Below are 26001 nucleotides of genomic sequence, written 5' to 3'. Positions count from 1 at the left end.
CTCCCAACTACTATTTAAAATCACTGTAGGTACACAGTTCTTCAGTGGAGAAATTGTTCTCGTCACATTGATTACACCATGTTTTTATTTTAGTTTGCTGAATGGAAAAAAAAAAAAATCAACACAGAAAAACCCAATTTCTTTTGCAGGTCTGATCCTTCTCCATAGCAGTTGTTAGCCCTGGAGCAGCCAGAATACAGTCACCCCGGGGCCCGTTGGAGCAACAGCTCATCTTGGAAGTATGTGTTTATTTCCTTTGGTGCCTTGCACAGTAAGGTACTAATAATGATAAAGCAGAATGGAAGAAATGCCCACAGCAAATAGTTCTAGTGACAATTTACTAGACAAGTTACAGTTTAATGATGGTGGTGGTGATTGTTTCATTTTATTAATTTTTACAGTAAGGTTGTAGCCTTTATACTCCACACACACAAAATAAAACAAGTGCTTATGAAAGAGTCCCTGCCCCCACCCCCCTTTCCAAAACATCCTGAACATAGCAATTCAATAGAACAGAAAAATCAAGACATGTTTGATTTCAAAATTTCAATAAAAAAAGCAAAGTAGGTAATGCAACAGCTTTTCAACTTCCAACTCTAAATAGGCACCGTAAAACAAAACAAAAACTCTCAGTATTTAAATTTCTCCAGCACACTTTCCAGTATAAATGCTCTGTAATCAGCTAGTAATAATTGGGAACAGAACCTTAGAACAGAAGTTATATTGCTTCCCTGCTCCCCCTTTCTCTGATAATTAGAGGGTGGAGGTATTAGGGGATACAAAAGTCAGAGGAAGAAGAATTAAAAAGAAAAATTCTGAAAGCTGTTGTTTGTGGACTAGAAAGGAAGACAGCATTTTACAAATGTTCAAAAAATCCCAAGGCAAGCAACACAATTCGTTCACTATCACTCCTACTAGAAAGAATAAAGATATCAGCATCTTATTATATAAAACTGTACTTTCAGAATCGCATTACAGGTTCACCAGAAACTATGGATGTAGTTTTAGGCTTCACCGGGGAAACAAGTTCAGTTCAGATCAAGTTAGATACTGCGCATCTAGCCTATTTGGATCGGAGTCTGGAACTGCTCACTGTTACCCCCGACAGCTGTAAACTAAACAATAGTATGTAACTCCATAGGAAGCTTAAGGATTGAGGATATGTACACAGCTAATTATATCTCCCCTGCTTCGCGCTCTTCAGAGCTCCTCCTGTCTTCTGATCTGCCATTAGCGCTCTCATAGGACCGCTTCTTATCTTTTCGATCTCTGTCACGAGGTGATCTGTCTCTTGAATTCCTGTCTCTGTCACGTGATGCTAAGTCTTGGTCTCTGAATCTTTCTTTTGAGGATCTGAAAAATATTAATTTGAGGAGCAAAATGTGTTGGGAAACCCAATATCCAAATGAAAGAATCGGATAAATATTAAGGTACGGACAGCTGAAGTTATACAGAATACATCCAAGGAAGACAGAGGAGCCAGTTTTCTGACCAAAAAGAGCATTACCCAATCTGACAAGGGAGATGGGTGAAAACAAATTAAGGGTCAGAAACCAGAAGCTAAAATAATGACTTAATGGAGTATGTTCTCATTATCTCAGAGGTAATCATAAAGATTTTCCAATTCATGGCAAATGTGTTTAATATAAAAAAAATAGTATATAGACAATACCTTTAAAAAGGGGAAGTGTTAACCAATTTTTCTTAAAAAACAAAAACAAAAACAAAAACAGTACAGGTGCCCAATTGGGTGGAAATTAAGAACTTAGAATGGGGGTCAGCAAAACTCTTTTTCTTTGCTGTCTGGCCAGAGACTAATTATTTAGGGGGTATTCTTCTTCCTTTTCTTTTTATCAACCCTTTAACACTGAAAAAAACCACCCATAGCTCACTAGCTATTCGAAGAACAGGCTATGGGGCCGGATTTGGCCTGCAGGCAACAGTTTGCCCACACGACTTAAATACTAGAGAACCAGTCAATGACATGGCTTTAAATAATCATTTATCATTTTTGAATCCTCTTTACTCTTCCTGAGTGAGCTCATTCAGCTTACAGAGAAAAATAAGAATGGAAGACACAGAAAGATGATCATCACCCTGTATCTTGATTAACCATAACCGTTTCTGGATACTATCTCTCCATTCCCATACCCAGTTTCTTTAAGAAAGGTAAGTGATAATAGGCTCACAGCAGAGATTCAGTAAGAAGGAAAATCAAAGGCTATTATGGGATCAGAATATAAAATCTATACTTTTAACATCTAGAATGAATCAGCAATATATATTACATTTATTTGGTTCTTTACAAGTGACATGGTACTTTTTATATAATCTCACTTAACCAGGCCTCAGATCCTAATTCTGAACATGGGTCAAGTAATACTTTGAACTTCTAAGGCAGGAAAAAAATATGATACTCAGTTTTAGAAATAATGTTAAGGAGGATTCAAGCAGAAAGGTTCAAAAGTTAGTATCAGCTTTGAGCATGTTCTACTGATTTTAAAAAGATGTGAGAAAAAAAAAATCACAGTGTAATCCTCTCCACAATCTTTTTAAGAATAGAATATGGAGAGAGATGATGCCTAAGAATTAAGGACACAATTGCAGGTAAGTCTCAGAGGTCAGTACTAACTGGAAAATAACCATGAGATGAGCATCAACTACGATTTTGTGAGGGATTACAATGTCCCATCCAATCAGTTTACTTACACTATGTCATTCAAACTACTACTAATCCTAACAGAGGTACTTCGAAGATGGGGGGAAAGACAGGATAGTGAGATTACTTGGCCGAGGCCACTAAACCCAAGTAGTCCGACTCTCAAGACTCCACTAGGTGTTTCAACATACCAGGAAGTAGAAAAATGCAAGTTAAGTCCTCATTTATTAAGATAACTGTTGCCAGGAAAATGTCACCAACAGAATCATATCAGACCAGTATTTCACAATTGGGGAAAAAGAAAATCATGAAACTTGTGACTAGGATCTTTACCTTGAAATTTAAACTGAAATATATAGCAATTGCCTACTTATTTTTGGTAAAAACACAGAAGGCTGCTTTGAAAGAGAATAAGTTGTCGAGATTATGAGTGCTCTTGAGAAAAGCAAAAACTTTTAATAGTTTTACAAAAATAAACCTGCTTATAAACATGCTGAAAATATTAAGTGTGTCATGTAGGACAGCAGAAGTATCTCCTCTACAACTTCATAAATGCAGGAACCATTAGGGACTAGGATAACATAACCCTGGTGAGGCGACATGCCCCTCCCTTCCACCCCCACCACCATTTAATAAAGACATTTGAGAGTTCACAGATACCAGAAACAATGATGTGTGGGCAGGTTCACAAACAAACTCTCCATACCTTCCATCCATCAGTAGTGTGACTCTCTCAAAATACACAGTGCAGGTAAATCTCAGAGGGAATTTGTTCATTCTCTGCATTGGTCTGTGATAGTTACTCCACCTCGAATTATCTTTTTACTACCTGGTTTTACCTACTATCTGAAGCCTTTCTTAATTTCTCTGGTATTTCCTTCATCTAAACTTCTACACTACTCTGGATGTGCATTGGAGCACTTTAAGTATTAGACCAGTCTGTTTATTATAGAAGATGTTAGTCTTATGTTCTAACATGAATAAAGTTGCTCAACTACAACAAAGTTGCTCCACTACAATATACTTTTTGGTTATTTTTTACTAGGCCTAGTATTGAAGCAAGTATACAATTCTTACTAGAGTTACTTGAACTAGTTCGCTAATAAGAGAACATAAAATGTTTTCCGGGGCAGGGAGCAGGGGATGATAAACACCTGAAGTGAAAGATATGTTCATTAACCACGGGCAGGAACCTTTTCATAACGTGTGTGTGTGTGTGTGTGTGTGTGTGTACATATATATACAGATATATGTATATACATATATCTATATATATATCAAGTCACCACAAAGTACCCCTTAAATATCTTAAAATGTCAATTATACCTCAGTAAAGATGGGGGTGGGAAAAGGATCTACTTGGAACAAGGCAAGAATATAAAGAAAATACTCAGTGAAACCCTATTCACCAACTCTGCATGTGAGTGGTTTCAAGGAAAGGCTTCCCTCCTCTCCCCCACCCCCGCCAAAAGATTTTTATCAGCTTTCTGTGAATTCTATCATGGGCTTTATGGAGAGTAATTGATAGAAAATTTAAGACTAGTAGGTGCTAGGCACTCAAAAAAGATTACACATATGCTTAAGAAGAGTTGTAATGAAAAAAGCAATTGTAAGCATGGTTTATAGGTTTCATAGAAATGAACTGGCTTAAGGACCATCTTGTGACCTGAGAAGTTTGGGAGCTTGGTCAATGCAGATTTGAGTGCTAAGGCTATCACACATTCTAATCCTTTGTCCTGAAAAATATTCAGGTCCTTCAATGTGCCACACCCTGGATCTGCTCTCCTTGCATCTTTCAAATTTTCACGCTGAGAAAGTCCAACCTCAAGATTCTGAATCCGCCCCACCAAGCTAACTGTATGTAGCAATGTATACCTATAGTGCAGATAAAACAATATACCAGAAAGTGTCTGCTCTGAAAAAGTGCACCAGCTCAAAGAAGTTTGGAAAACAGCAAGTCAAGCAAAGCTAAACTCTTTAAATGAAAGGGCTTCTCAGAACCCCTAATCCACCAATACATACTGAAAAAATGGAGTACTGGTACCTAAAATTGCCCACAAAGTACTTTTTTTCCCAAAATACACTAAGCAGAGAAAAAGCAATAGCCTCTGCAGCACATATTGGTTCCAATTTCTTACTCTGGCTCCTAGTGTATTCTTTAACTACCCATATAATCAGGGGAAAAATGTTATACACTCACACACAAATGTGTACATGTGACCAGATGCAAGTTTCAGACCAATAGTATTCGAACTCTAAACCATAAAGGTAGTTCCATATCCTCTTATGGACACCTCAGTACCTCCTCCTGGATCGCTCTCTGCTCCTGTCTCTAGAACTGTGCCCACTGCGCTGGTGGCTGCGGCTGCGGCTGCGGCTGCTGGAGCGGGATCGGTGGCGATGGCGTTTCTCCCGAGATTTGGATCGAGTTCTCCTCTTCCGTTCCCGAGACATGGAGCGAGACCGATGTCTGCGATGCTCTCTGGACCTGGACCTACAACAAAACATTTGCTTTCATTTTTAGCTTTCTCAGGAATGCACTCTCCTTTACTAAAGCCTTCTCTTTTACGGTATCTGAGTAACATGACTTAATGCCAGTTCCATCAAGTCAGCTCAATCTACACCAAAATAAAATGCTGGCATATTAGCCATATACTGAAATCCCAAAATACAAATGAAACACTAGTCTCAGGGCCCAATCAATATTGCACAGATTTACATCAAGAATATTACAAAAATTACAACAATCCATACCACTACTCCATGCTAGGGATTGTTTTCTCCAGATGTTTTATGGATTTGTATTTCATTTAAACTTCTAATATTTCTGGGATACTTCAGAAACAAAGTAGGTACCTGATGGACATGGATAAAAGTAAGGCAGAAGAAAGAGTATTGTTTATGATAAGTGACTAACTGAATTAAAAAGGTGGCAGGACCAGCAGAGTAAGTCTGAATACCCAGAATATGCTTAGTCATGATCAACACAGAATTCTCTATTAAAGAAGTCCTTAATTTGGGAGAAAAAACTAACATAAGTCAGTTTAGAGAATTTTATTGGAGTTGAAAAAAGTATGAATACAGAAAAGGAAAAATGTTCCGAAGAAGCAGCAGCAGCAGCAAGTAAAAAACACTTGCCTAGCCGCCTCTATGTCACAAAACTAACGATGCGTGTGTGGTGTGAGGGTTGGAATGGCACTTGCAGAGACACAAGACATTTGAGAGAAAACAAACAAGAAGACAATGCAACTTTTTTCTCAAGGTCATTTTAAGAGTGATGGCAATGAGTTGAACATGACTTTGATAATTCCGTAACTCTGAATTCACTAAAAATGATTGACTTGTACAGTTTAAATGGGTGAACTTATGGTATGTAAATTATGCCTTAATAAAGCTGTTAAAAAGTTTGAGTCATGTTAAGAATGTGATATTTTCTCATAATCTGATAAATTCAAAAGCATATTCAGGTGATACAATTTACAAACAGCTCATTTTCAAGTGATGATTTTGTTAAAGGAAGTTTGAAAGCATTCAGCTTATGTCAACATTATATTCAAAGAAAGCATAATTAGTGGACCCAGCATCAAGCACAGTTGAGTATTTCAACAACTGAATACAGTATCTCTGAAAACCATAGAGGGAACAGACATAAAATTCATTCAAGTTTTATTAAAAGGTATTTTTGTTTAGTCACTCATTTTGAGCAATTACAATAAGTCTATGTCTTTCAATTTCATTCATCTTTTAAAAAATTCTAGACAGTTACTCTTTTAAAAGTACTTAGGGGGGGCGCCTGGGTGGCTCAGTGGGTTAAGCCACTGCCTTCGGCTCAGGACATGATCTCAGGGTCCTGGGATCGAGTCCCGCATCGGGCTCTCTGCTCAGCAGGGAGCCTGCTTCCCTCTCTCTGCCTGCCTCTCCGTCTACTTGTGATTTCTCTCTGTCAAATGAATAAATAAAATCTTTAAAAAAAAATAAAAATAAAAATAAAAGTACTTAGGGGCACCTGGGTGACTCAGTTGGTGGCTCAGGTCATGCCCTCATCAGGCTACCTACTCAGCGGGGAATCTGCCTCTCCCTCTCCTCCTCCTCCTGCTCTCTCGCTCGCTCTCCTTTCAAATAAATTTAAGTATTTACTGGGTGCACACTGCAGTACTCTAAGTATTAGAAACAGACCGAGCAGCTAATAAAACAAAATCCTTAACCTCATGAAAGTTACGCTCCAGAAAGAGTCCACAGATACGCTGGCAGTCAACAAAGATATATCAACTAGTAAAGAAATTATATATTATGAATTTATGTATTACATATTATATTATATATAATATCTATTATATATTAAGAAATTATATATTATAAATGGACAGAAATGAGGTGGTAATCTTTTATAAAGAATAGGTAGAAAAGGCTTTTCTGGTAAAACGGCATTTAAGCAAAGATGACATAAGGTAATCAGCTCATCAGCCATCTCAAAACAGGATGCTTCTGGTAGAGGGAGCACAGATGCAAGGGCCCTGAGATAGAAGCAAGTTCAGAATGTTGAAGGACTAAAAGAGAGCTGCTTGGGTGGAATGAAGTGAGCAAGGGGAGTAATTCAGGGGTCTTACAGGCAGGATGACCAAATACCTTATAATTCAAACCAGGATCCTGTCAATGATAAATTACATGACGAGCAAGGGGAAGCTATTAATATGCTGACACAAGACATAAACTGGGAACTACCCCAACTCTCAGATCCATCACTCTACTTAAAAGCTATGGGGAGGATTTCCACTTCTAAGTGAAATGGAATACCTCTGGAGAGTCTGAACAGAAGGCTGATGTAATCTGTTTCACCTGTTAAAGGGCTCATTCTGGCGGATGCATAAAAACCAGAGTGAGGTGGAGAAGGGAACTGGGCAAGGACAGAAATTAAGAGACCAGTGAAGAGGCTATTGTAATCACCAGGCAAGTGGCTGGGAGCAGAACGGTAGAAATTAGATTTCTGGCCTCAATAATAATAATATTATGTTCTATGTACACAGTTTAAATAACCAACAAAGGGTCTAATTTGTATTAATCAATGGTAAGTAAGAATAGTATCACCAATTAATGTATCCTTTTTTTTTCTTTTTTTAATTCATTTGACAGAATGAGACAGCGAAAGAAGGAACCCAAGCAAAGGGAACGTGAGAGGGAGAAGCAGGCTCTCCACTGAGCAGGGAGCCCGACATGGGGCTCGATCCCAAGACTCTGGGATCATGACCTGAGCCTAAGGCAGAAACTTTAACAAATGAGCCACCCAGGTGCCCGAATGGTTCTACTTCTCACCCTAGATTTCAGAAACAACAATATAAAATGGCTGACACAACTGGGCAGGTTTTTCTTTCATAACAAATGCTCTAGTTTTATAGGGATAAGTTCTAGAGAAATAAATACTCTTTAGAGGTAAGAGTACTTTGAAGGATTCAAAAAGATCTGTAGAGGGAAAATAGTAGCACTTGACAATAAGGACATTCTAGATGGGGATGGACTTATGGGAACTGCACATGAAATATTAAAAATGATTACGTACACCATGTCTCCCCACCTATCTCAGAAAAAAAATTACCAGCAACTAGTAAAAACTGTAAAGAAAATCTTCAAAAAGCCCTCAAATTTTAATGCCACAAGTCAAAAGAAACTGTTCTATCCTCACTAGGGCTGGAAGTGCCCCTTTCAAGTTGTCATCTATGTACAAGGAATAAAGTAATAAACTCATAGAAAGTGAAGATCAAGATGTAAAACTAACAAACATTTAAGTTTCTCTTCACCAGCCCACTATGGATCCCTCTTTCAAAAATGTATTTAACTAGGGCTGCCTGGGGGGTTTAGTCATTAAATGTCTGCCTTCAGCTCAAGTTGTGATCCCAGAGTCCCTGGATCAAGCCCCTCATCTGGTTCCCTGCTCAGTGGAGGGCTCTGCTTCTCCCTCTGCCTCTGCCCCATACCGCAACCCCCAATGCCCACTCTCTGTAATAAATAAAATCTTTCAAAAACGTATTCAACTATTTAACCTATTTATATTTTCAACAGATATTAACTTCTTAGACCTATGTTTCTGACATGCACCACCCAAAATGATTTTAAAAATAAATTCTGTATATAGTTAACCTGCGCTTCTAAAGATTTTTTAAAAAATATTCTAAAATATTCTTAAGTTATTTTTGTTTGTTTTATTGTTTAAGTCAGCTCTATACCCAACATTGGGTCTTGAACTCACAACCCCTAGATCAAGAAGTTGCATGCTCCACAAACTGAGCCAGCCAGGCACCCCAGTATTTTCAGTTTTACCCTTACCTCCAGAGTACTGTATATATTCTTGATAAAATAAAGTTATAGTCATAAGTACCTTTTCTTTTTTAAGATTTTATTTATTTATGTGGCAGACAGATCACAAGTAGGCAGAGAGACCAGAGAGAGAGGAAGAAGCAGGCTCCCTGCTGAGCAGAGAGTCCGATACGGAGCTCGATCCCAGGACCCTGGGATTGTGACCTGAGCCGAAGGCAGAGGCTTAACCCACTGAGCCACCCAGGTGCCCCTCATAAGTACCTTCTAACCAGTTACATCTTAACACACAATGCCCAAACTTGGAACAACAAAAGAATTAAGAGTACTAAACCAGCAATTCTCATTCATTTTTAAAAGACATTTAATCTTATATAAAGATTACCTCTGAAAAACAAACCAACTTCACTACTCATATGTTTTGTGTATACTTACCTTTTGGGGTTCTTGCTATGTGATCGAGACCTAAAAAAAGAATATCTATTTTTAGAAAAAAAGAATTAAGTGAGAAAAAGTACTGTTAAAATTACTCTTCCTGATTTCTTTTTATTAATTCTATAAATATAAGGTACATATAAATGCACACAAATTTTTCCAAATTACCATAAACTATACAGATTTCCTCACAGATTGGCATAGGAGATCCCCTAAGTAGGATACCTGGCTCTTAAAAATGAATATGCTCCTAGGAGACTAGAACATGGTACATCACCACTCAGTAATTCTCCAGAAATCACTTCCCCAACCTGGGAAAGATTCTTTGTTATTTTTATCTGTTACTTCTTCTTTCCCTCTGGGAAGAGAAAAAAATTTCTCTGAGATGTATTTTTTTTTTTTTTAAACACGTATTCACTTTCAAACAGCAACCTCATAGTATAATCCCTAGAACACCCAATTCAGCCTTACAACATCGGTTTCTTAACAAGACACGATTCCCTTATTAAAGCACTCTTCACATTTCCTAGCACATAATTAACACTCAATAAATAGTAATGGCTAACATTATGGGTACTAGGAAACAGGTGTCTTCCGTGGTGAATATAAAGCACAACTGAAGGATGGCACTGGACTCAGCCTGACGTAAGTTTTTGTTGTTGTTGTTTTAAAGATTTTATTTTTTTGACAGAGATCGCAAGTAGGCAGAGAGGCAGGCAGATAGAGAGGAAGGGAAGCAGGCTCCCTGCTGAGCGGAGAGCCATGCCATGTGGGGCTTGATCCCAGAACGCTGGGATCATGACCTCAGCTGAAGGCTTAACCCACGGAGCCACCCAGGCGCCCCTGCCTGATTTAAGTTTTAAGACTCTCACTGCACCACTATCTGTGACTTGGACAGATTATAAATTTTCTCTAAGCTTTCCCTGTCATTTGCCAAAGAAGGACAGTAACAGAAATTTCACGAAGCAATTATAAGGATTAGATGAACTAATGTAGGTAAACTCAGTTTACCAACTAATGTAGCCATGTAATGTAGGTAAACTGAGTTTACCTACATTAGTTGGAATCCCACCTTGCTTAACTCTGTACTTGCTTGTAATTTCTTCATCTTTCATTCTTGGTTATATTACTTCCTCAAGTTCACAAGTTTAAAAATAATTTTAAACACATTTCTGAAATAACATTGCATTTATAACCAATGTTAAAAGAAATCTGTCAGTTGACAGCAAAGGAGTAAGAGTGATATGCTTTCTTGTCACCTATAGATTTGAAAATGTAGTCACGGCAAAGAATTTTTTCTTTCTCATTCAACTATCACTTCAGTTGAATCATATAAACCAGTGGCACTATATACAGAATTTTAAAAAACAGGTTTCTAATGCCACTTATATGGTCTTATATTACCATGCTGAGCACTATTCCCAAAGAAACTCAGTGTACACAAAAGAGAATACTGATAAAGCTAAATGAAGTAAATGAAGAACATATTTATCAATGTATGTAAGACAGCACTTCCCCTAAAAAGGCAAAATAGCCGCATGAAAATAATTTTTCATTATACTGCAAAAATATTACCTGCTACAAGCCATGTAACAAAGTTAGTTTAAATATTTTGAAATAGAAGAAATACAACATGCTCAAATCTTAGGGGAAGCTGGTGTGACCAAGTCACATATTATAAAGGGTTTTAACGAGGCACAAAATCTGCTGAGGATCAAGTATTTAAGTTTCAGAAATGTGGAATACAATTAAGGGAACATTATAAATTAGAACTGCAGGTTAATTCTTTTGTGGCATAGCTATCCATTGTAAGGTTGTTAAAAAAAGTTATGTACTTGAGTTCAAAGAAGATTGCCATCATGATGCCATACAATTTGCTGTCAATGGGTAAAAGTCACTCAGAATATTTAAGCATTCTAAATATGAAGAATATAAATTTATCACCTAATGAATACCAATATAAAAAGAATTGCATACATTTTGGCTATTATTGATACAATTTTAATAGTTTATAGCTTCTAAAATTGAAGAATTACAAAATCAAAGTATGATTAAAATATCTTAAGATTTTATTTTTTTTAAAGATTTTATTTATTTATTTGACAGAGAGAGATCACAAGTAGGCAGAGAGGCAGGCAGAGAGAGAGGAGGAAGCAGGCTCCCTACTGAGCAGAGAGCCCGATGTGGGGCTAGATCCCAGGATCCTGAGATCATGACCTAAGCTGAAGGCAGAGGCTTAACCCACAGAGCCACCCAGGCAGGCATCCCTAAGATTTTATTTTTAAATAATCTTTACACTCAGTGTGGAGATCCAAATCACAGCCTTGAGATTAAGAGTCACATGCTCTACCTACTAAGCCAGCAAGGTACCCCAAAACTCAAATCTTTCATCAAGAATAAAATACATCACAAAAATGAGAAGTTTTATACCCATCTGGTACAAATCTAGCTGTTAGGAAAATCAGAGGGCTAGAAAAGCTTTGTAGTCAATCTCACAAAAAATAAGGATGTGACTCACTCTTCATTTAGCCTTCCATACATTTTGAAGGAAATCACCTTAACTTAAATGGCCATAAGTTAATATATTTGTATAAACCCTTTCACATGGTAATATTTTCAAAAGTAAACAAATCTCCCATATCTAGATTTATTAATACCTAGAATCCTGTATCAATCACATCTCTTTTCAGAGTCAGGGACCTTCAATTTCACATACTTGGACTATTCAATTAATCACTTCATACCTCCTCAGCTTCTCTCTTTCTTCTCTCTCCCTTTCTTCTCTTCGTTTCAGGCGTTCCTGATTTCTTTTCTCCTGTTTTTCAGCTACAACTCTCTATAAAAGACAATGACAGGTCAAATAATAAAAAATGAGCAGCATTATTTATTGGGCCCATTAACAAGAATTATTCTAAACTCTACCATATCTGGTTCCCAATACAGTATAAAAAAACATCAAAATCTATTTAATAACAACTTAATTAAAAGTTTTGCTGGGTAAAATCATTACACTTACAAGTCTAATTTCCAAAATCTTTCCCCCTTCTGGGGAACACTTGTAAAATTTCATATTTCTTCATGACTTAATATTCCAAAATCATTTCTGTAAGATCTTCTCCTATGAAAGCTTTCTAACATTATTTTGTATTTTTTCAAGTTTATTTTTTTAGGAATCTCTATACCCAATGCGGGGCTCCAACTCACAACCCTAAGAACGAGAGGTACAAGCTCTAACAACTGAGCCAGGAAGGTACACCTATTTTGTATTTTTTAAAGGACATTAAGCATTATAAATCACTTAAGTTTCTATTCTCTGATTTCCAAAATGAAAATGTCTTCTGTCATTTCCAATTACCATCCTAATTCCACTGCTTCAGAAAATACCAGGAAGATGCTAAAAAGCCTTGTTGCTAGGTCTGTATCTGCAAAGATTCCCAAATAGGTACCATTTTTGAGTTTTAATTCAGGGCCCAGTAACCATTTGATAAAGTGAAACTTACTTTGTCATTTTATTTACTTATTTAAGATTTTATTTATTTGACAAAGACACATCAAGAGAGGAAACACAAGCACAAAGAGTGGGAGAGGGAAAAGCAGGCTTCCCGCTGAGCAGGGCCTGATATAGGGTGATCCCAGGACTCTGGGATTATGACCTGAGCCGGAGGCAGAGCTTAACAACTGAGCCACCCAGGCACCCCTTACTTTGTCATTTTAAATAAAAACTTACCCAAAATCATCCTAGCTACTCAGAATTCTTAGAAGATCTCACTGTTGATATAAATATGGAGACGTCCCTATGTGCTTCTGACTCATTGTTTTAAATGTCAAACTACAGATCTTGGGTTAATTTCAGCAATAAAAGTCACTATCTAGTGTTTGCCATAGCTGAGCCATTCTTTCAATCACAACAAAATGCTACAGTGCCGCAATTTTTTAAAAAAATTAGCCACATCAGACTGTTGGAAAGGAACTGGTTATATCCATTTACTAATTCTGTTTACATCTTTAGAAATACCCTATGCTGTTTCCTTATCTTCTCAAAAGAATTCAGCACATGATACAGTAAGAACTGTATTGCCTTTCTTATAATAGCCACATATGTGGCTTTTTTTTTAAAGATAGGTTTCATTCTAATTCCTTTCTGAAATGGAAGCAAGAGAAAGTAGAACTAGAGATCTATATACAAGCTTGCTATTTAGTGAAGAACTGCAAAATACTTCAAATAAATAACGGTCTCATTTTCTCAATCTTCCTTTAAAATAATATTATACTGTTAATTTTAATTCAAAGAAAATAAAAATTTGGGGGGAATTTATATGAAAGAAATTTTTTTTTTAATTTTATTTACTTATTTGAGAGATAGAGAGCATGAGAGGAGAGAAGGTCATAGGGAGTAGTGGACTCCCCACAGAGCTGGGAGCCCAATGCGGGACTTGATCCTGGGACTCCGGGATCATGACCTGAGCCCAAGGCGGTCACTTAACCAAATGAGCCACCCAGGCGCCCAGTTTTTATTATTATTCTTTTTTAAAGATTCTATTTATTTATTTGACAGAGGGAGAGACAGCTAGAGAGGGAACACAAGCAGGGAGAAGAAGAAGAGGAGAGAGGGAGAAGAAGGGAGCCTGGCACAGGGCTCAATCCCAGGACCCCAGGATCATGAGCCGAGCCGAAGGCAGATGATTAATGACTTAGCCACCTAACCACCCCAGAAAGAATTAGTTTTTAAGACTAAAGAACCCAGCTTTTAAGACTCCTAACTTAATGTCATACATGTTCAACACAAAATACTGCCTCCTAGAATAAGGGGGACATTATTTAAAAGTCTGTTTCTCAAACATCACCCATTAAACCAGTTACTATCTCCATTTATAATCCTATACTCTTCAGTATGAATTGTTAGCAGAATCATAGTTAAGAACATTACACAAAAAACCAATAAACATCAAACAATGGGTGGTTAAATTAGAGCACATGATATTAATTTACCAATGTACCTTTAATTCTTCAAGCTTCTCTCTTATTTCAATAAATCCCAGGTGCAGTTTACCCCCAAAATGATCAGCCAGTCGTCTATCATTATCATGAAGACCTAAATAGGCAGAGCAGACTTCACAGACTCGAAGTTTCTGCTGTTGGAAACTGGAAGCTGGCATAGAATTCCGATAAACTTCCTAAATAAAAGTGAGAAAAACAATGTTTATATAAATCTCTGAGTCATACCGCTACACAAAATACATTATGTTTATTTAAAAAAATATTTTCTAATGAATAATTAAAGTACGGCTATTTTTGTCACAAAATTGATGGACTCCTCATATTCTCATCCTCCGTCCTTGGGACCTTTTCTACTAGAGGTAAAAGATCCAAGACACAACTGCATTTTGCCAAGAACTACTATAAGAATTCTACCATGAATTCTGACTTCTACCACAGAATATGACTTCTGGAAAAAATTTTCTCAGTGTTCTACAATGCTTTGCTTCCTACGATTTTTGTTAAAAATGAGATGCAGCAACCCCGAAACTGTGTATTAGTGAAGGACCAAGGAAGAAGTCACCCACACTGGCAGAGAAAGAATGAATGCATGTCTTTGATACTGTTCGTTTCCTTGCCTTCTCTCCTACAGATCATTTTCTCCTCCTTTGAAAATGTGGACAGGGCATATAAATGATAAGACTTTCTTTCTACTGAGAGGAATAGTTCTGTAAGATAAGCAATGAAAGGTGCCTTAATGAGAAAAAGAGGTCTTACACAAAACGATTTTAAGTTCATTAATGAAATAACAAGTATTAATGGGTTTGTGTATTCACTGTACTCCTTTTGTTTGAGGCCAGCAGTATGTCTAGCTAAAAGATATTACATTCCCAAACCTCCCCAGACCTTTGGCTAAGGAGGTATTCAAGTGGACACTGCTGGATGGAATCTATAGAAAGTCCTTTCAAAGGGAGTCAACAGACTGAAATAAACAAAAAAAATCACCAATGGCTGCTATCACCTACAGATGAGAAAGTGATGGGAAACAATATTTACAGTTTCAAAAATATCAATACCAAGATACTTACTAATTACAAAAAGAAAGCACTCTAATTTCACAGTAGAAAAATAGCCAATCATCAGAAATGGGACAAATCACTAATATGTGCCTTCTAATGAGATATGACATTACTTGAACGGTACTGTCAAAAATCTAACCAGGGGGGCACCTGGGTGGCTTAGTGGGTTGGGCCTATGCCTGCAGCTCAGGTCATGATCTCAGGGTCCTGGGATTGAGCCCTGCATTGGGCTCTCTGCTCGGCAAAGGAGACAGCTTCCTCCTCTCTCTCTAACTGCCTCTCTGCCTACTTGTGATCTCTGTCTGTCAAATGAATAAATAAACTCTCTTAAAAAAAAAAAAATCTAACCAGGAGGAAAAATCAGACAAACAGAAACTGAAAGACATTTTATAAAATGAAGCCTGTACTTTCCAAAACTGTCAAGATCATGTCAGACATTTAAGACTGAAGTTCCAGATTAAAGGACCCTAGGAAGACATTAACAACTAAATGCAGTACATGATCCTGAACTGGGCCTTAAACAAATAACAAAAACTTTTTAATAAAAATGACATTATTGTGGCAATTGGGAAAATCTTCATAAAAGTATTATATCAGTGTTAATTTCTGATTCAGATCATTCTGCTGCGGTTATATAATATCCTTGTCTTTAGAAAACACACACGGGAGTATCTGGGGACAAAGAGGCATCTTATCTCTAACTTAATGTCAAACAGTTCAAATACATACATACACACACGAGGAGAAAGACAAAGCAAATATGGTAAAATGTTAACACTAGAAGGCTGGGTGAAGGATACAGGGGAATTCTTTATTCTATTTCTTAAATCTTTCTGAAGATACTTCAAAATAAAAGTTTTTAAAAAAGAAAACCAGAGGTGTCTGGGTGACTCAGTGGGTTAAGCATCTGCCTTTATTTATTTATTTATTTATTTTAAAGCATCTGCCTTTAGACTCTGGTCATGAACCCATGGGGTCAGCCACACTGGCTCCCTGCTCAATGGGGAATCTGCTTCTGTTTTCCCACTACCTTTGTCCCCCAACACCCCCATCTCATGTTCTCTCCTGAGCTCTCTCTCAAATAAAAACACACAAAAAAAGGAAAAAAAAAAAACAAATGTATGACACTAGGAGGCAAGTCAACTCAATTTTGGTGCCTTGTTACTCTTCTTCCTTTTTCTAGTTACGTATAGAGAAAACACTTTAGGCATGGTAACTCTACTGCCAACACAAATTAGTAAGTATAAAGATGAATCCATGTAGTAAGGATGGCAGAAATAGAGTCTGTGTTCTTAATGGAATTATGGAGGCTGCTGTACCAGCCCCAGACTCCCTAATGAAGATTACTTAATAAATGAAAAAAAGAAAACCCTTTCTTGGTTAAGCCATTTAAGACTTTATTATGTGTACCTGAACATAATCTACAATGAGCAAGTAAATTTTTTAGTGCACCGTCTTAAAAATCAACTGATAATAAAATATAACAGGCTAAAGATGTTAAGACACTGTGTGCTGCTAAAAAATCTTCAAATACATAAATAGGAAACTTCATGAAAACTGCAAAATATGCAAGTAATAATGCTTACTAAGGTTCATTACCTGAGTCTTTTAGGAAATTAGCTATAAAATACTCTGCATTTTAAAATTCATAGGTTTTAGGGGCACAGGGCTGGCTCAGTCAATTAGGTGTCTGCCTTCGGCTTAGATTATGATCCCAGGACCAAGCTCCAAGTTGTGCTCCCTACTCAGTAGGGAGCCTACTACTCCTTGTCCCCGCTACTCATGCTTGCTCTCTCTCTCTAGTGCTCTCTCTAACAAATAAAGTCTTAAAAAAATTTAAAAATACTAAAATTCATAGTGTCTACTTTCTGGAATGATACTAATTACATTTAAAGAAATCCTAAGTATTAAGTATTAAGACTTAAATAAAATTAACAAGAATTGGCTACATGGTGTATCTTTTTCTATCCTTTTACCTTTGATCTGTCTTTGTATTTAAAGTAGCTTTTTTTTTTTTTTTTTTTTTTTAAATTAGACACAGCGAGATCACAAGTAGGCAGAAAGGCAGGCACAGAGAGAGGGAAACAGGCCCCACCCCAAGCAGAGAGCCTGATGCAGGGCTCGATCCCAGGACCCTGAGATCATGACCCAAGCCAAAGGCAGAGGTTTAACCCACTGAGCCACCCAGGTGCTCCCTAAAGTACCTGGCATATAGTAAAGTCTTGCTTTTATTTTTTTAAGACCTGAGCAGAAGGTGCTTAACAAACTGAGTCACCCAGGTGCCCTAAGTCTTGCTTAGAATAAAAGAAAAGAAAAAAAAGAAAAATAAATAAATCCAGTCTCACAATCTCTGCCTTTTAATTGGAACGTTTAGACCATTTACATTTAACTTAATTACCAGTACACTGGGTTTAAGTCTACCACAATTAGAGATGGAGGCTTTAATATTCCTCTCAGTAGGGGTGCCTGGGTGGCTCAGAGGGTTAAAGCCTCTGCCTTCGGCTCAGGTCATGATCCCAGGGTCCTGGGATCGAGCCCTGCATCGGGCTCTCTGCTCAGTGGGAAGCCTGCTTCCTCCTCTCTCTCTCTCTGTCTGCCTCTCTGCCTACTTGTGATCTCTGTCTGTCAAATAAATAAAATCTTAAAAAAAAAAAATTCCTCTCAGTAAATAGAATAGAAAATCTATCTGATATGGAGAACTTGATTAATCAATCAACTATCTTGACTCAATTAACATTTATGAACACTCCACTTAATAAGGCAGAGTATCATTCTTTTCAAATGCAGATGGACCATTCCATCTTTCCAAATCAATGTTAAGAAAAAAAAAAAAGAGTAGTCCATCTGGAGAATGGGTTTAAGGCAGACATTTCACCAAGACCACATGCAGGGCACAAAACAAGTACTGATAATATCTAAGAGACCTAAAATCACACAAATGTTCTCCCACTGCAACAGAAGTAAATTAAAATCAGAAAACTATTTGGAAAAAACACCAAATATATAAAAACACACTCCTAAGTAACCCATAGATCAAATAAGAAATCACAAAGAATATTAATATCTGAACTGAATGAAAATAAAAACAAAATATGGAATTCTTTGGGATCCAGCTACAATTGTGCCAGAAGAAAATCTGTAGCCTCAAATGGGCTAAAATCAATTATCTAGGCTTCCATTTTAAAGGAGGGCAGAATAAGAACAAATTAAACAGAGGTGTGATACAGTTAAGAGCAATGGAGACTATGGCAAAATGGGAGAATACAACCCCATCTGAAGGCATCCAATTTTTAAAAACACACGAGGTGGGCCAAACAAAATAGAATTTTGTCTGTAGGATATTAGATTTTGATTTGTGCTACTACAGAGAAAGAATGAGAGAAGGCTCCCAAAGTACTAGCAGAACTGTACTGAGATGTGAAGTGAAGAGAGAATGCTATGGTTGCATGATGGTAAAGTCAAGGGAGGGAGGATATCATAGGAAATGCATAAATGCATTCTGTATGTGACTGCTGTGTATGACTAGCCAGTCTAGTTGATTTCATTTTCTACTTAAAAACTTCAACAGATCAAAGCCTCTAAAGTAAAAACAAAAATCCCCCAACTTTGATACATAATCCATTACTATGGGATAGACTAATTAAATTTTATAATTAGTTTAAATTTCCTGTACTAGCAATAAGTTTTCAATAATTTCCAATCAAGTATGTTTTGACAGTAAGACTAAACATATTACCATTAAAAATTGTATTACCTCCGCTTCTCTTTTCTTTGCCCGTGCTTTCTCTACTTCATCCATTACTTTCTGAGATTCTTCCACATTTCCTTCAGCTCCTAGTTGTTCCACCTTGGCCAACAACTTACCAATTTCTTCATTTAACTCGTGAACACGTTCTGCCTAGAAAGAAACAGAAAAGATCATGAATAAAAAGCAGAATATCAGAGTTCAAAATATTTCATAAATGCTCAAAAAAGACTCAAGGCAATATGAGGATAAATAATGCTTTCTGAGCATATAATAAATGAACTGGTGGGATGAGGGTGTTTAAACCTACCTGCCCTCTCATTACAGGGAGGTCAGGAAATACAACTGACCTCAATTTAACTATTACTTTACAACCTCTGCATTGCAATGTATTCCAAGCATAAAATACCGTTTCTTCCACTATCTGCCCTTATCTACCTTTGCAAACCATCTCTTGTTGTTCCCCCACTTCACAACACAATCTACAGTTATAGCTACTTTCCCATATTTACTCGTTTTCTGCATTTGTGACTTTGCAGAGGGATGTCATCCCTCTTCCTCGGACATTGTCCCTTACCTCCCTTGTCTGAACTCATAAATGCATATTCATTCAACAAGATTCAACTATTCTGTGAAACATTCTTATCAGTCACCAAATTTCACCCCCACTTAAACATAAGCAGAGACCCAAACACCTTCCTTTGCGCCATCTTTTTATCTTAAATGACACTCTTATGTACATACTTGTGTGTGTGTATATCATGTATATACATGTATATACATGATATACACACACATATATGTATATATGTATGTATATATACACACACGTATATATGTATGTATATACACACACACACAAGTATGTACCTAAGAGTGTATACACACACACACACACACTTTTATATATATGTATCATACCACTTTAACACAACTACTTGTATTTCCAATGCCCAACAAACAGCATAGGCTCAAACAGGAGTTCTAGGAATGAACTGGTAGATACTCTTTAAGATAAATATATGACTTTAAAGTCTCAACAGGTCTGGCTTATTGCCAAACAATTACCAACTATGTAATTTTGACATTATTCAACCTGAATTCACTTCATCAGAGAAGTGGGAATAATGCCACCAATCTCATAAAACTGTGAGAAATGAGAAAATGTGCCTTGCACATACACTGCAGAGCACATTACTGATTTTCAGTATACTACCATAACACTTTGTCTTCCCTAGCCTGAGTTCATGTCTTTTCTCTGGGATTAATTCTTGCCTTGGAATCTGTGTCCCCCTCCTCCTCCTCTTCATCACAATCATCCTAAGAACATAGTTCATTCCTATTGTTTTAATGGCATATGATACCTATACAGTCTTTATATTGGCCAGAAAGTAAGTACTCAGGCAGTGTAGCCAATTATATTATCAAAGAAGATTTTAATTTGATATGGACATCCAGTCCCAACAAACCAGTGTGCCAATAATCTTTACTTCTCAAATGTCCTTCATTCCAAACTCACCCTTAAAGAAATTTTCAATTCTATTATCATTATAACTCTTTAACAAAATGGTAATTTGTTTTTTCAGGATCTGTCACATAATGATTGTGTGTTACGCCCTAAACTCTTCACCTTTCCCTGTATCCATCTCTTTCCTATATAATTAGTACCATCATATTCTGATTCTGAATTTGGCCATGTAACTGGCTTTAGTTAATACAACAGTAGTGGGGCATCTGGGTGGCTCAGTGGATTAAAGCCTCTGCCTTCAGCTCAGGTCATGATCCCAGGGTCCTGGGATCGAGCCCCACATCGGGCTCTCTGCTCTGCAGGGAGCCTGCTTTCTCCTATCTCTCTGCCTGCCTCTCTGCCTACTTGTGATCTCTCTGTCAAATAAATAATATCTTTGTAAAAATGTAAAAACTATATTGAACAGCACAAAATATTTCAAAGTAGTTAAGTCATCAAATCAACAAAATGCAATAAATGGACTTTTTGAGATTCTGATTAGAACAAACCAACTCTATATAGGAAAAATGAACACATTCAGGATATTAGATAATGTTAAAAAATTATTAACTTTATGGATGTGATTTATTATGGTTATGCTTTAGAGGTGAAATGATGTGACACCTGGAATTTGCTTTTAAAATAATGAAACAGGGACGCCTGGGTGACTCAGCTGGTTAAGCATCTGCCTTCAGCCCAGATCATGATTCCAGGGTTCTGGATTGAGCCCCATGTTGGCCTTCCTGCTCAGTGAAAAGTCTCCTCCTCCTTCTCCCTCAGCGCCTTCCCCTGCTCCATTTCTCTCTTTCACTCAAGTAAGTAAAATTTTTAAATAAATAAATAGAACAATGAAACAAGAGCAAAAAACTATGAATCCACTGGGATTTATTGTACTTTTCTTTCCAGTTTTCTGTTTCTTTTTAAACTTTATTTAAGTAATCCCCACACCCAACATGGGGCTCAAACTCACAACCCAGAGATAAAGAATTGAATGCTCTACCAACTGAGTCAGTCAGGCACCCCTGTTTCCCCTTTTTGTGTTTAAGTTCACATAAAAAAAAATTTTTCTTTTCCTTAAGTAGGCTCCACACCCAGCATAGAGCACAACACGGGGCTTGTTGAGATCAAGACCTGAGCTGAGCGATCAGCATTTTGATGCTTAACCAACTCAGGCCACATGTTCCCATGAAGAAGTACTTTTTAAAAATGGAGGGTAAAACATACATCTAAAGAACACGAAAAAAATCAACATTAAAAAAAAATTTAGGGGCGCCTGGGTGGCTCAGTGGGTTAAGCCGCTGCCTTCGGCTCAGGTCATGATCTCGGGGTCCTGGGATCGAGTCCCGCATCGGGCTCTCTGCTCAGCAGGGAGCCTGCTTCCTCCTCCTTCTCTCTCTACCTGCCTCTCTGCCTACTTGTAATCTCTCTCTGTCAAATAAATAAATAAAATCTTAAAAAAAAAAAGATTAAAAAAAAAATTTAGTAGTCCATCTGGAGAATGGGTTTAAGACAGACATTTCATTAAAGAGGTACATAAATGCCAAATAAACACATCAAAAAAATGTTCAGCATCATTAGGCATTCAGGAAATGCAAACTAAAACCAAGAAATATCACTGCACACCTTTAAGAATGGCTAAAATGAAAATGAAAACCAAATGCTGGCATAGATGTGAAGAAACCAAATCACTAACACATTGCTGGTAGAATTATACACTCATACAGCCACTCTAGAAAAAAGTTTGACACTTGCTTTCAAAACTAAAAATGGACTTATAATATGACCACATGACCCCGAACTGCCTTCCTTTTTTTTTAATCCCGAAGAAATGAAATATTTATTGCAGTTTTACTGGTGTTAACCAGAAAGTGCAAACAACCTAAACATCTTTCAATGTGTGGTTAAACTGTGGCATAGCCATACCATGAAATATTACTCAAAAAGGAATGAACTGATACACATTTTAACAACTTATATGAATCAAGGAACCTGTGCTGAGTGAAAAGAACCATCTCAAAAGGTTATCTGATTCCATTTATGTAATACTCAGTAAAATAACATAATTATAGAGCCAGAGAATACATTAGTGGTTCCCAGAAGACAGGAGAAAGGGGAAATAGATGTGGCTCTAAAAGGTAATATGAGGGACTCTCATCGTGATGTTATAGTGAAGTAACTTAACTATGGTGCTAACTACCCAAGTTACTTCCAAATGTAATAAAACTGCACCGAGCGATATATACACATACACAAGTGCACACACAACTGGCAAAATCTGAGTAAAATGGGGCGCCTGGGTGGCTCAGTGGGTTAAAGTCTCTGCCTTCAGCTCAGGTCATGATCCCGGGCTCCTGGAATCAAGCTCCACACCGGGGTCTCTGCTTGGCAGGGAGCCGGAAGCTTCCTCCTCTCTCTCTGCCTGCCTCTCTGCCTACTTGTGATCTCTGTCAAACAAATAAATAAAATCTTAAAAAAAAAAAAAAAAATCTGAGTAAAATTTCATGATTGGACCAGTATCAATTCCTTGTGTACTGTAGCCGTATAAAATGTGAACATCGGGGCGCCTGGGTGGCTCAGTGAGTTAAAAGCCTCTGCCTTCGGCTCGGGTCATGATCCCAGGGTCCTGGGATGGAGCCCCCCACATCGGGTTCTCTGCTCAGCGAGGAGCCTGCTTCCTCTTCTGCCTGCCCCTCTGCCTACTTATGATCTCTGTCTGTAAATAAATTAAATCTTTAAAAAAAAAAAAAAAAAAAGTGAACATTAGGGGAGGCTAGAGGAAGAGCTCAGAGAATTCCCTACATATGTCTTTGCAATCTGTGGATGTAATTATTTCAAAATAAAAAGAATTAGGGGCGCCTGGGTGGTTCAGTAGGTTAAGCCTCTGCCTTCGGCTCAGGTCATGATCTCAGGGTCCTGGGATCGAGCCCTGCACAGGACTCTGCTCAGCAGAGAGCCTGCTTCCTCCTCTCTCTCTGCCTGTCTCTCGGCCTACTTTTGATCTCTCTCTGTCAAATAAATAAGTAAAAATCTTAAAAAAAAAAAAAAAGTTAGAAATTAGTGAGTTGAAACAGTATTTTGTAGTACTAATGAAATAACTGCAATTCTTACCTTTGCTGCCACTTCAGCACTGATCTCTTCTTGAGTTTCTGCTAATCTTTTCTTAGCCACTTCTGTTCTTCTATCACAATCTGCAATGAATGACTGAAGATGATCCATAGCCTGCAAAATTTAATTAAAAGAAAATTACTGCCAGAAAAATCAACTTTATTGAGGAATATCTTCACTCAAAAATTATACATAATTTTCTTATTTTTTAAAAGGAGGCTCTAAACCCAGCATGGAGCCCAATGCAAGGCCTGAACTCACAACCCTGAGATCAAGATTCAGGCACTTAACCAACAGAGCCACCTAGGGACCCCATACTTTATTTTTTGAAGTGCTAATAGGGTAGTAAAAAAAACAAAAGCAGGTTCAATTATGAATCAAAAATACAACTTCATCACCTATTAAATTAGCAGAGTAAACATAAACAGTTCCCAGAAAAGTGAAACTGTAAGGAAACTACCACTCTCATACTCCGCTGAAGAGTCAGTGCAGTGTTTAAAATAAAGACAATGTGGTAACTGGTATCAAAAGACTTAAAAATGTCTCCTAACTTAGTAATTTTGCTTCCAGAAATACCTTTTAAGAAAGTAATCCGATATACAGGAGGCTTAATATTCAAAGATGTTCCTCACAGTGTTATTTTTAAGTTGTAAATACCCTAAATACCTAGGTAATGTAGAAATTTTGATCTTCAGCCAATAAAAAAATGTTTTAATACTTAATGATACAAGAAAATGTTCATGATCTGTAAATAAAAAGGATTTTACACAGTATCATATGCCATAAAATCCCAACTCTGTAAAATAAAGCACAGAAAAAGGGGCCCCTGGGTGGCTCAGTGGGTTAAAGCCTCTGCCTTCGGCTCAGCTTGGGATCCTGGGGTCCTGGGATCCTGCATCGGGCTCTCTGCTCAGCAGGGAACCTGCCTCCCTCTCTTTCTCTACCTGCCTCTCTGCCTACTTATGATCTCTGTCAAATAAATAAATAAAATCTTTTTAAAAAAAATAAAGCACAGAAAAAAAGGAGAGCGTACATAAAATTTTAACAATTCTTCTTGAGTATATGCAAAATTTTCAATAATTAGCTTTTCCATGCTTCTCAGATTTTCCACAATGAAAATGTTACAATCAGGAAAACTTGCTTTCTTTTCAGAGAATAAACCACTGAGAATTTTAGCAACATCTACATTGTAAAAATCCAATTCAATAAATACATTAAAAACATTTGTCAGGCATATATTAGCATGTCTACAATAAAATAGTAATTTATTTAAAAGTAAACTTTAAAGGTTTATTCCCAAGTCAAGCAATTTGGACTTTCATATCTTACTGTACAGAAAGAGAACTAATTTAAAATACAAATGTTTAATTAAAAATAAAATCTCAGCACATAGCAGATTCTAGGAATTTTTAGTTTTACATAAAAAACACTGTACTCAATAACCTCTTTCCCTCTATACATATTCATAGATACAAGCAAAAATGAACATAAAAGTTCTGTAGATTATTAAAGGGCCTAAAATACATTAGAAATTTGTTGTTGTTTACATGTGCTTAAATTGAGGTTTCCTTAATTACCACAACTTTACTGGAACAGTTTTTCAAAAGATTATATGCACTGCAAGGATTTTTACACTTTTTAAACTACCCAGTTTCACCTTATATTTTTTAAAAAATATTGTTAGTCAAGAAAATTCACGATCTTATTTTAGAACTGACCTTCAAATAAACACAAAGAAGATAACTTGCTAAGAACCTTTTCCTATAGAGATAATTAATCCACATTCAAAACATTTACTACAAAAAAATAATCTAACCCATTAAAGAAAAATTACATACATCAAGTTCAAAGAAAAAATCTTGTTCTTTGGACGCAATTTCATAATCTGCTCTTAAAGCCAGGTCATGAACTTTCAGACATTCTCCAAGATCCATTCTCTGAGGGGTGGAAAAAAGACATATTATTGAAACAGTAAACACATTTTTCAAAACTTTCAAAAACATTTTTCACCACAGTTCTCTTCAAAATACATATTAAGTCTTACAGATGCTTCTTTATTTATGGACTTTCAAATTACAAAATTTCATGGACAAGCATAAAAGCTGATGTCAGAAAAAAATCCACATCAATTCTATCTATCAACAGATGGCAACAGTGATTACTTTCGTACTTAAGAACAGACAGACAA

At 36.9% G+C, this 26001-nt stretch overlaps 1 protein-coding gene across 6 annotated transcripts in view; it reads right to left on the bottom strand.

The window, feature by feature from the left end:
* Positions 1 to 321: 321 nt before the first annotated feature.
* Positions 322 to 26001, bottom strand: part of LOC122905122 (putative RNA-binding protein Luc7-like 2) — a 62056-nt gene continuing 36376 nt past the window's right edge. For all 6 annotated transcript variants that reach the window (XM_044246687.1, XM_044246690.1, XM_044246689.1 and 3 more), the window contains 8 exons: positions 25652 to 25750; positions 23817 to 23927; positions 19211 to 19354; positions 14398 to 14574; positions 12145 to 12236; positions 9401 to 9430; positions 4962 to 5153; positions 322 to 1353 (listed from right to left, as the gene is read on the bottom strand). In XM_044246687.1, coding sequence (XP_044102622.1) covers positions 1176 to 1353; positions 4962 to 5153; positions 9401 to 9430; positions 12145 to 12236; positions 14398 to 14574; positions 19211 to 19354; positions 23817 to 23927; positions 25652 to 25750 — 1023 coding nt within the window. In that variant the 3' untranslated portion in view covers positions 322 to 1175. The remainder of the gene's footprint in view (positions 1354 to 4961; positions 5154 to 9400; positions 9431 to 12144; positions 12237 to 14397; positions 14575 to 19210; positions 19355 to 23816; positions 23928 to 25651; positions 25751 to 26001) is intronic.

This window comes from Neovison vison, chromosome 4, assembly GCF_020171115.1.
Source record: "Neovison vison isolate M4711 chromosome 4, ASM_NN_V1, whole genome shotgun sequence".
Taxonomy (NCBI): domain Eukaryota; kingdom Metazoa; phylum Chordata; class Mammalia; order Carnivora; family Mustelidae; genus Neogale; species Neogale vison.
The sequence above is the reverse complement of the archived record's forward strand: the minus strand, read 5'-3'. Positions and strand labels throughout refer to the sequence as shown.